Genomic DNA, 12,742 nt, shown 5'->3' on the forward strand with positions numbered 1-12,742 from the left:
AGTGGCACAGTGAATGCTAGTTACCTTAAAAATCAAACGATTTACTTATTGGGGATTACTGTATATATTACCCTGGACCACCAACCCTGGTGAAAAAAAAAACAGCATATGCTGGTAGGTATGTTTTGATGCTGGTTTATGCTGGTCCTTTGCTGGTTTTTGCTGGTCATGTTGCTGGTCAAGGACCAGCATGAACCAGCAAAGGACCAGCATAATCCAGCAAAGGACCAGCATAAACCAGCTAAGGACCAGCCAGCAAAAACCAGCCAGCAAAGGACCAGCATAACCAGCATAAACCAGAAGGACCAGCATGAACCAGCTAAGGAACAGCATAATCCAGCAAAGGACCAGCATAAACCAGCTAAGGACCAGCATAAACCAGCAAAGGACCAGCATGAACCAGCAAAGGACCAGCATGAACCAGCAAAGGACCAGCATAAACCAGCAAAGGACCAGCATAAACCAGCTAAGGACCAGCATGAACCAGCTAAGGACCAGCATAAACTAGCTAAGGACCAGCATAATCCAGCTAAGGACCAGCATGAACCAGCTAAGGACCAGCATAAACTAGCTAAGGACCAGCATAAACCAGCTAAGGACCAGCATGAACCAGCAAAGGACCAGCATAAACCAGCTAAGGACCAGCATGAACCAGCAAAGGACCAGCATAATCCAGCTAAGGACCAGCATAATCCAGCTAAGGACCAGCATAAACCAGCTAAGGACCAGCATAAACCAGCTAAGGACCAGCATAAACCAGCTAAGGACCAGCATAATCCAGCTAAGGACCATCATAAACCAGCATCAAAACCTACCTAACCAGCATATGCTGGTTTTTTCACCAGGGAAACCAGTCGTAAGGGTCCAATCACCTAAATAAATAAGCTTTGCATTGATGTATGGTTTGTTAGGACAATATTTGGCCGAGATACAACGATTTGAAAATCTGTAATCTGAGGGTGCAAAAAAGATCAAAATATTGAGAAAATGACCTTTAAAGTTGTCCAAATTAATGAAGGAAAGAAAATTATCTTCATGTAACATGATCTTCACTTAATATTCTAACGATTTTATGCATACAAGAAAAATCGATCATTTTGATCCATACAATGTATTATTGGCTATTGCTACAAATATACCTGTGCTACCTAAGACTGGTTTTGTGGTCCAGGGTCACATATTGTTGTTGCCTGTTGTTGTTTGTTTCAGAGCACCAACATTTAAGGTACAATCCTCTGCGGGACTCCTGGGTTCTGGTCTCAGCCCATCGGATGAAGCGTCCGTGGAAAGGACAGGTGGAGAAACCGCCAGAGGACAACATCCCACGACATGACCCAAACAACCCCCTCTGTCCCGGCAGCGTGAGAGCTAATGGAGAGGTGAGCAACCTTAATTAGGCTTAATCAACATTATCTTTGACAAGGTGCTGATTACCTTAGAAAATAAAAATAATAATGAAAAAATAATAATAAAAATAAAAAATCTAAATAAAATATATGTACACACACACACACACACACACACACACACACACATTTTTTTAAACAAAAGTCACAATTATGCACAAACAATAAATATGTTACACAACATTATGGATGTAAAATCACATTTTTGAAGCTTTATGTATTTTATTTGTTGTTTTATATTATTGAGTATTTAAGTAGTAATAATGTTGTTATATTGTTCTTTTAGAAAGGAAATTAATAATTTTATTCAGGAATAATGCATTAATTTAATCAAGTGACAGTTTCAAATAACTGCTGTTCTTATGAACTTTCTAGTTATCAAAGAATCCTTAAAAAAAAAAACAAAAAAAAAACAAGATTTCCAGAAAAATTATGAAGCAGAATGTCAGTTTTCAACATAGATAATACTAAGAAATGTTTATTGAGCAGCAAATCAGCATATTAGAATGGTTGCTGAAAATTCGGTTTTGGTCACAGGAATAAATTACTTTTTACAATATATTAAAAACTTTTAAAACTGTAATATTTCACAATATTACTGTGTTTTACTGTTTTTTTTATTTAAATCAAATAAATACAGCCTTTTCATAAGCCTTGAAATTTCATACAATAATGACATTTCATACATAGAGACTTCTTTCAACATAAAAATGCCCCTAAGCTTTGTGCCCCCAACCTTTTAAACACATCAGCTCAGTGTCTTGCCCCATGGACTTCCAATGTAAAAAAAATGGTAATGTAATTTTTGGCTTTCTAAATATCGTCTGCTATTTGGCTTTTATTTCTAGTTGCCTAATGTTTAGGTTTCTTAATTATTTATTTATTTATTGGCAAATCACCTGTCACTTAACACGTAATAAGACCCCGTGGCATCCCAAGATAATGATCTGGTCCTACATATTAACATGATGTCAGCAGAGCCTGATTTTTTGAACCCAAAATATTGCTTTAAAACAGAATGAAGGCTTTTATTTAGTTGAATTCACTGAGGGGTAGAATAAATTCTTTATTTTTTTGTACTGCATCATTGCAGTGCCATTTCCGATTCATTTTCACACACTGTTATCAAGTATCAAGTTATCAGATTGTAGTAAAATTGTCCATTTACAGGATTTAAAAAATTCATGAGCTCATAGTTATAAGCTGTCGACACCTCTGGCTCAGCCTGCAGCATTATGGTAGCTTTTTTTACGAAGACAGATGAAACCATCTTCTCTGTGGAAAGTGATGTGTCTGCAATCATTATACAACATTTTCTGACTAAGCAGAAAACTGTTGATATCCTTTCCTTGAACGTACATTTCCGTCTGCCCGTGTGAGTTATACGGCGATGAATATTCAGAGGCACAGTTTTTTTTAAAGCCTGACAAATGTTCTTGGCTGACTCTCTCATTCCTGAATATTATTAGTTAATGATTAATTAAATACAGAAAGTTGCCAGACTGCTTTACATTCAGACAAGATGTTGAGCATGCACTCTTGAACCCTGGTGCTATTTCATGCTGTTGCTTCATTTGGATATACGTTTGGCTGGAAGCAGCTTGTCTAGTCAGATATGTCAACAAGAGGAAGATAAAGTGAAAGAAAGAGAGTGCCTGGGGATGTTTTGTCCACCAGACTGTGATTAAATACAGTCTACACTAATCATTTGATATTTCCCTCTGTTTTATTGCAGGTAAATCCTGAGTATGACAGCACGTTCATGTTTGACAATGATTTCCCTGCTCTCCAGCCTGATGCTCCAGACCCCGGTATGATCTACGTCCCATTCAGTCCCATAAGACTCAGTCACACTTTATTCTGTTTCTGTATTGGTTTTTACTAAATATTAAAGCATTTGGGATATTCTGTTAACAAAAATCAGAAATGTTTCAGCAAATCACAGTTTCAGAATGATTTCTGAAGGATCGTGTGACTGGAGTAATGATGCTGAAAATTCCGTTTTGCATCACAGGAATAAATTACATTTTAACATATATTCACATAGAAAACACTTATAGTGTGTATGTACACATATATATATATATATATATGTGACACGGCAGCTGCCTCCCCCCTGCTTATCATCGTCACCCCATCCATTAATCGCCGCCCTTCACCAGACTCCTGACGGGAGTGGGTGTGCGAGAAAGGAGGGGTGCTGGAACAGCCATGTCTGGCGGGGTGTGATGAGGCACACCTGACGCAAATGAAGCCTCATCACCGCCGCTGTTGAAATGCCGAGCGTGACAGCATGATTATTGCACAGGTGTGCCTTAGGCTGGCTACAATAAAAGGCCACTCTAAAATGTGGAGTTTTATCACACAGCACAATGCCACAGATGTCGCAGGTTTTGAGGGAGCGTGCAATTGGCATGCTGACTGCAGGAATGTCCACCAGAGCTGTTGTCCTTGAATTGAATGTTCATTTCTCTACCATAAGCCATCTCCAAAGGCGTTTCAGAGAATTTGGCAGTACATCCAACCGGCCTCACAACCGCAGACCACGTGTAACCACACCAGCCCAGGACCTCCATATCCAGCATCTTCACCTCCAAGATCGTCTGAGACCAGCCACCTGGACAGCTGCTGCAACAGTCGGTTTGCATAACCAAAGAATTTCTGCACAAACTGTCAAAAACTGTCTCAGGGAAGCTCATCTGCATGCTTGTCATCCTCATCAGGGTTTCAACCTGACTGCAGTTCATCGTCATAACGGACTTGAGTGGACAAATGCTCACATTCGTGCGCCTGGCACTTTGGAGAAGTGTTCTCTTCACAGATTAATCTCGGTTTTCACTGTACAGGGCAGATGGCAGACAGCGTGTATGGCATTGTGTGGGTGAGCGGTTTGCTGATGTCAACATTGTGGATCGAGTGGCCCATGGTTAGCGGTGGGGTTATGGTATGGTCAGGCGTATGTTATGGACAACAAACACAGGTGCATTTTATTGATGGCATTTTGAATGCACAGAGATACCTCGATGAGATCCTGAGGCCCATTGTTGTGCCATTCATCCACGGCCATCACCTCATGTTGCAGCATGATAATGCACGGCCCCATGTTGCAAGGATCTGTACACAATTCCTGGAAGCTGAAAACATCCCAGTTCTTGCATGGCCAGCATACTCACTGGACATGTCACCCATTGAGCATGTTTGGGATGCTCTGGATCGGCGTATACGACAGCGTGTTCCAGTTCCTGCCAATATCCAGCAACTTCGCACAGCCATTGAAGAGGAGTGGACCAACATTCCACAGGCCACAATCAATAACCTGATCAACTCTATGCGAAGGAGATGTGTTGCACTGCGTGAGGAAAATGGTGGTTACACCAGATACTTACTGGTTTTCAGACCCCCCCAATACAGTAAAACTGCACATTTTAGAGTGGCCTTTTATTGTGGCCAGTCTAAGGCACACCTGTGCAATAATTATGCTGTCTAATCAGCATTTTGATATGCCACACCTGTGAGGTGGATGGATTATCTCGGCAAAGGAGAAGTGCTCACTAACACAGATTTAGATTTGTGAACAATATTTGAGAGAAATAGGCCTTTTGTGTACATAGAAAAAGTCTTAGATTTTTGAGTGTAACTCATGAAAAATGGCCATGAAAAACAGATCCCAAGCTTTTGAACAGTACTATATGAAAGTAAAACAAAAGTAGATAGCATACAACTTTTAATGTGCAATTGGTGTGTATGTTAATGAAGCACTTCTTTCCAGTGTTTTAACAATTTGCTGATAATTTGTATTATTAATGATTCTAGGTTCAGATCATCACCCACTTTTCCAAAGCAAAGCCGCAAGGGGCGTTTGGTGAGAACAGTTTATTTCTTCTTCTTAAGATGTGAAATTACTATCTAGTACTGCTGGCTAAGTTAAACATCACTAATAACAACACAACCCTTAAAGGGATAGTTCACCCAAAAATGAAAATTGTGTTAATAATTACTCACCCTGATGTTGTTCCAAACCTTCGTTCATATTCAGAACACAAATTAAGATATTTCTGATGAAATCTGAGAGCTTTCTGATCCTGCATAGACAGCAACGCAACTACCACATTTGTTTTCTCTGTGCAAAAAACTTTTTTTTTTTAATGCAGCAGCAACAACAAAACATTTAGTAGGTTCTTTCCCTTCTTACCCTCCCAGATCTTTAACCAGAAATCTATGCCACCCTCCCTATTTTATAGTATTCTTGCTGTTCCTTGTAACTGATTTTGTTTCCAGAGCACATTAGCACAGATTGCTGTAGATTGGAGCGGCACTGAGGGATACTTTGTTAGCACCGTGCGTTAGCTCGGTTATTGTGGCTCATGGCCCCTCTGAAGCATTGCTAATAAACTATTTCCTTGAGTTTAATCGTGCTGAGTATAGAAATTGATTGTGCTGCCAGAACGGCGACACCTCAGGAGAGCGTTAGCTGAGAGGAAAGAACTAAATGTCGTAGCAATGAGTGAAAACACATTAGAGGTTGAGTCAAATCACGGCTTTGCCAGCGTCTTGCTTGTGTTAGTGTGTTTTGTAGATTATATATAAAATCACCATGAAATCACTATGGTTTTGTCCTTCTGGTTTATCTTTAATATGATTTATGTGTGATTTGAGCTATCAAAATTGTTCTATTTCTAGTCATGTCATATTGCTAACACTAGGTGGTGCTGCCGTCAAACAAGTAAGTCTTTGTACAAAGTCATTCAGGCCCATTATATGTGCACAGTGATTGTCACATGGACATGTTATAGGAGAGAGACACCATTAGATTGTCTATTACCCTGATTTCCTTGATCCCTTGTGCTTTCTGTTTTATCTCATCCACACTGGACCCTTTTATACACTATTTTTGAAGGCAGAAGAGAACTTTACTGACACTGAGGAGGTACAGACGGCTGCTCTGAAACAGCACCTGTGTGTGCAACCATCCAATTAGCAGCGTAGCAGAGGAGGCCACAAACACACAGACCCTGCCAACTGACGCTCAACTCTAATGCACTGGGATCTGACATTGTTTTCAAAGTAGTAAGAATAGCGCTCAAGGCGCAAACAAGTCAAGGACGCCTAATAGAGAGAACTGGCTGCCCCACATAAAGCCTGAAAGAGGAGACTTTGGAAAGTTTGCAGGCACAGCTGTTGGGTTTCATTCAGGGCTGAGAGAAGACAGAATTACGCTATGTATTTATTCATGACTCTGCCGGGGTGATTTCTGAAGGTGAAGTGTAACGTCCACTGTATGTTTTATAATGAATGCTGCTTAGATCGTAACTACAGGAGAAATGAGCGATGGATGGATGGATGGATGGATCTCTCTATATATATATATATAGAGAGAGAGAGAGAGATAGATAGATAGATAGATAGATACAGATAGACAGACAGACACACAAAGAGATATACAGACAGACAGATAGATGGACATAGACCTATAGACACATAGACAGACAGATAGACAGACAGACATATATACATGCAGGCAGACAGACAGACAGATAGACATATAGAAAGACATACAGACAGACAGACGAACGTAAAACTAGACAGACATACAGACAGACGGACGTATGGACGTGAAACTAGACAGACGGACAGGCATATAAACAGACATATAGACAAACAGACAGACAGATAGATGGACATAGACAGACAGACAGATGTAAATATAGACAGACAGACAGATAGATGGACATAGACATATAGACACATAGACAGACATATAGACAGACAGACGTAAATATAGACAGACAGACATACACATAGACACATAGACAGACATATAGACAGACAGGCATATAAACAGACATATAGACAGACAGATGGACATAGACAGACATATAGACACAGGCAGACAGATAGACAGATGTAAATATAGACAGACGGATGGACATAGACAGACAGGCAGACCGATAGATGGACATAGACATATAAACACATAGACAGATAAACAGTCAGACGTAAATATAGACAGACAGACAGACATGGAGAGATGGACATAGACATATAGACACATAGACAGACAGACATATAGACAGACAGTTAGATGTAAATATAGACAGACAGACAGACAGATAGATGGACATAGACAGACATATAGACAGACAGGCAGACAGATAGATGGACATAGACATGTAGACACATAGACAGACAGATAGACAGATGTAAATACAGACAGAGAGAGAGAGAGACATAGACAGACAGACAGACAGATATAGACACGCAGGCAGACAGACAGACAGACATATAGAAAGACATATAGATAGACGGATGGACGTAAAACTAGACAGACAGACAGACAGACATATAGACACAGACAGATAGATAGACATATAAATAGGCAGACGGATGGACGTAAAACTAGACAGACATATAGATAGATAGACAGACAGACAGACAGACAGATGTAAAGATAGACAGAGAGACATATAGAGGAAGTTTTAACCGTATTTGTTGTTTTTCTGTTTGCTTTCAGTAAGGTCATGTGTTTCCACCCGTGGTCTGACATCACCCTTCCCCTCATGCAGCCCGCAGAGATCCGCAAAGTGATTGACAAGTGGGCAGATCTGATTGTAGAGCTGGGTGCTGAATACACGTGGGTGCAGGTTAGTACATCTCGTCCTCTCACTCCTGTTTTTAGTGCACCTGTTACTTTGCTTTCACAAGCAAAACATTTTAATCTACTTTGCACTAAAACACAGCCTTAAGACACATGACTCATCTAAAGAAACAAGACATTTTTCTCACTATGACTCTCTCTGGGGGCTGTAGCAACTTAATGAAACATTTGCACCATTTGTTGCCCCAAGAAACTTTATCTCTGGAAGCCATGGAGTCACAGGGACGTGATTGCATAAGAGTGTGTGTTTAAAGGAGTCGGAGGCAGGGACAGCGCTCGATTGGGTTCTGTCCCAGTCTTCCTCATCAGCGCTAATTGGATCAATTGGGAGATGCTCTTCAGTCAGGGTGTCTCAGCGCTGATCAATGGCAGGCAGTGTGGAGCGCTGCTCTGGCCTCTCTGGACACATTATTGCTCCTGCGGGGGAATAATGGAGCACTTCAAAGAGTTTCAGGGATATGAATGCAGTGAATTAAGATGTTTGTGCCAAAAGATAGTTAACTTATGAGCGTGAGAGAGTTCCTGAGCCTCAGTGGCTTTTTGACAGACTATAGATTCAGTTTAACGAAGCTTTTCTGCTTAAATGTACAGAATCCTACACATTTTATCATTTTATGTTTTTCTCTAAAGCCCACTTATAATGTTAGTAATATTTCTTGTGGCAAAAACAACCATATTTTAGTTTTTTATGACTATTTTCCACTCTTTTTGCTACTGTTCCTCAACATCCAAAATTCATTCTCACTACCCATATTCATACTATATAGGACATACTTTTTTTAATGGCTGCAAAGTAAGTTCAAGTTAAAATGTTGGAAACACTGTGTGTCTTAACCACAGAAGATAGATAGAAGTTAGCCAATGAGTGTTATTTTTCAGATTCAAAGTAGACCAATCTACATTTTTATGTAAATGACTTAAAGTTATGACCAGTCTTAAAGAATAAAATTAGGTGAACTCTGGTGTATTATATCAACCAAATGTGTTGATGAAGCACAACAGTTGTTCCTGTGATCACCAACAGGTATAAAACAGCTACTAGTTCTCCAGTTTTCCCCAAAACTGATTAATAATGAAAAGAGGACACTCATTGACTCCAAAGGACCACACAACACAGTCAATACCGAATAATACAAGAAGAGTGTATTCTCCTGGAGTGCAGAAATACAATATACATTACAGTTATGGCAGTGTACAAGTATCTCTCCTAATGCATATTGATGCTGTGCTACATACTAGCTACACACTACCAAAGAGAGCTGTGCCATCATAAAATTATCTTCAAAAACACGTGAAGTACAGAATGTGAAGGTGTAGGCAAGGGGTCCAAGCTGTGAACTGGTAGACGAAAGGTTCTTGGTTTGAACCCCTCTAGGGGGAATTATTGAGCTATTGGCACTGAACAAAACATGTAATGTTCCTGTTTCAAATGGTGCTTGCTTATGTTTGTACAATTTCAGAAAATCTCAGTAGGGTCCTATGATTTCCACAATGTGAAAAAAATGTGATGGAATCGAGTCATTAAAACGGAATTTGCTATATATAGCGGAATGTCACGGAATTTGACAAATTTTAGATGAATAAATCAAAGATACATCTGTGTACTTAAATCAAAACATGATATATAGACTAGTGTTTGTGAATATTAAATAGCAACAAGGCTAGGACACGCAGATGCTTGGTTTTGTTTACTACACATACTGAAGCATGTGTAATGCTCACAGTGTTTTCAGCCTCTGCCGTGTCTCTATATGACGACATGAACTAATGAAATTCATTTCCAGCTGCTCTAAGAGCCTCTTCATGAGCATTTTACCACTTCATTTGAGAAAAACAACCATCATATTATACGTACACACACAAAAGCCAAGGTCTTTATGGCAACCCGTCAAAATAAAAGTTTGGTTCAACTTGAAGAAATTGTAACATATGTTTCTGTTGTACAGTAAAATGTAAGTCTCAGTGATAATAATAATCATTATTATAAAATAATTATTAAAGCATTATTTTTAAGGAATAATCACAATTTTTGTATCCACAAACATCTATTGTGCAGCACTTTTTTTGCCAAAATAAATGTAATTTAATTTGATTTATAAATTAGTTTTATGCCTTCATTTGATTACCAGAAAAGAAAGAAAGAAAAAAAGAAAAAGAAAACATAATATCCTAATTTTTTTATTTTTTATTTTGACATGCTTTTTTAACCATCCAGAAATCCACAAAAATTTAAATGGGGTGAACAAAAACAAAATCCTGAAAAATTAAAATGGAAAAAATGAAATTTGGGAAAAAATAAAATCCTACTTAAAGGGTTACTCCGCCCCAAAATAATAATAAAAAAAAATGTCATTAATCACTTACCCCCATGTTGTTCCAAACCCGTAAAAGCTTTGTTCATCTTTGGAACACAATTTAAGATATTTTGGATGAAAACTAGGAGGCTTGTGACTGTCCCATTGACTGCCAAGTAAATCTGTCAAGACCCAAAAAAGCATGAAAGACGTTGTCAAAATATTCCATCTGCTGTCAGTGGTTCAATCTGAATTTTATGAAGTGACAAGAATACTTTTTGAACACAAACAAAATAAAGGTAACAACTTTATTCAACAATTCATCCGTAGTGCCATTTTGGAGAATATAAGCTGGGCGCAAACTATGTACGCTGTTCTGTGTAAGCCACACCACATGGATACGCTGTTTCGTAAATGGCGATCGAGTGTTGTACAACTCTAAACTGAAATTCAGTGATGCCAAGGTTGTAATGCGATTGGTTATCAAGGCACACGTGATCCAAGTTTATCGTTATGCTTTCTCCAATAGTAAGTAATACAGACTCTCATCTCCCAGTAGTAAAACAGTCTCTGCTAGAAATGTCCAGACAGGTTGGCTGGAGTTAAACTCTGCTGGAATGCATCCATACAGGAGCAGGACTGGACGCCCCTGCCATAGAGTGACCAATTTGTCATTTTATGGTTCACAAGGTTGCTCGAGTGCATGTGTCTGTGTATTCATGGCAAAAGGAAGCACCTTCAGTGCTTTTGCTGAGCTAGCATTGTTGGAGACTTACAGCATTATGGCACAGTGCCAACCTCAGGTTATTCCAGGGACACTGAATTTGTAACTTAACACTGTGTCCTAACCTGGGATTGTGACAATTTTGTGCTGAGTCAACACTGGGAAATACAATTGTACACAGATATATATATGTTCTAAAATATGTTCTGATTGCATATGCTGTGACAAATTACTAGTCAGTGGAAAACTGTAGTGTTTTCCATGATCAGTTTTTCATCTAGTTTTCATCATAAAAACTCCCCAAAAATCTTTATCTATGAACATTTTAAAGTAATTTTGTTGAAAGATTAACAATAAAAAGATGCATTTGGAGACACATGAACTATTTTACATTTTGCAAGTGTGGTGGCTAATATAATTCGTACATTTTCGGATTATCTGCTCGTGGAACCTGGCGGGTTGTAGTTTCAGAAGTAAATGCCCACTGCTATGATTGGCTAACAGCGTACATTCATTCCTCATAGATGGACGCGGCTGTGATTTAGGTTTAAAACACATAAATAACTCAGTACATACCAAAGTATTTATAATAACAGCCAAAGTTAACAGACAAAAGTTACTTACACTTTTGTTGCGACATCACTGTCAGATCCAATACAGTCGGCACAGTATCGTCTTTTTAGTTTGTAAGTAAACAAAGGACTGAGTTCTTACTGACTGGTCTGGAACTAAATTAAAAATAAAGTGCATCCACTCTTGCCTAATGTTGGGATCAGATGGGAGGCAATGCAAAGACTGTTTTTCCACAAATTGGCACTGCAGAACATCCTGTTGTTTTCAGAGTCATCTTTATTGTTTGGTTTCTGCATAGATCTGTGCATTTGCCTCTGGTAAACATTATGCGCCAAACAGTGGGCGGGGCTAAACAGGCAGCGATGTCAATCTTCCTCTGTGAAGGCGGTGCTTATTCACACTATTACATCGTAATAGAGTAAAACATTCCAAAAGCTGTCGTTTTGGCAGACTGTCTTTAATATAAGCCGTTTTTGAGTTTTGAGTTCTTAAACTTACAGGATGTTTTTTTTTTTTTTTTTTTTTTTTATAGTGCAATGACCTCTTATATAATTCCCTTTTATAGTTAAAAATTATAATTATTTTACTAAAATAATGAATGATCCACAGCTGTGTTTTTTTGTTTAGTGGTAGTTGTTCATGAGTCCCTTGTTTGTCCTGAACAGTTAAACTGCCTGCTGTTCTTCAGAAAAATCCTTCAGGTCCCACAAATTCTTTGGTTTTCCAGCAATTTTGTGTATTTAAACCCTTTCCAACAATGACTATATGATTTTGAGATCCATCTTTTCACACTGAGGACAACTGAGGGACTCACTGGCAACTACAGAAGCTTCAAACACTCACTGATGCTCCAGAAGGAAAAACGATGCATTAAGAGCCGGGGGGGTGAAAACTTTTGAAAAGAATGGAGATGTGTACATATTTCTTATTTTGCTTAAATATCATATTTTTTTAAATTTAGTGCTGCCCTTTAGAGGCTACAGAAGATACTTACATGTTTCCCAGAAGACAAAATAAGTTAAATTTACCCTGATCTTCAAATTCCAAAAGTTTTCACCCAAACTCATAATGAATCGTTTTTCATCTGGAG

General features: G+C 38.8%; 1 protein-coding gene across 1 annotated transcript in view; it reads left to right on the forward strand.

Moving 5' to 3' along the window:
* galt (galactose-1-phosphate uridylyltransferase) overlaps nt 1–12,742 on the forward strand; it is a 137,395-nt gene that overhangs the window by 823 nt on the left and 123,830 nt on the right. Inside the window, exons 2-5 of the mRNA XM_051121959.1 lie at nt 1,210–1,379; nt 3,142–3,217; nt 5,220–5,268; nt 7,918–8,047. Coding sequence (XP_050977916.1) covers nt 1,210–1,379; nt 3,142–3,217; nt 5,220–5,268; nt 7,918–8,047 — 425 coding nt within the window. The remainder of the gene's footprint in view (nt 1–1,209; nt 1,380–3,141; nt 3,218–5,219; nt 5,269–7,917; nt 8,048–12,742) is intronic.

Source organism: Labeo rohita, chromosome 10 (assembly GCF_022985175.1).
Source record: "Labeo rohita strain BAU-BD-2019 chromosome 10, IGBB_LRoh.1.0, whole genome shotgun sequence".
NCBI lineage: Eukaryota > Metazoa > Chordata > Actinopteri > Cypriniformes > Cyprinidae > Labeo > Labeo rohita.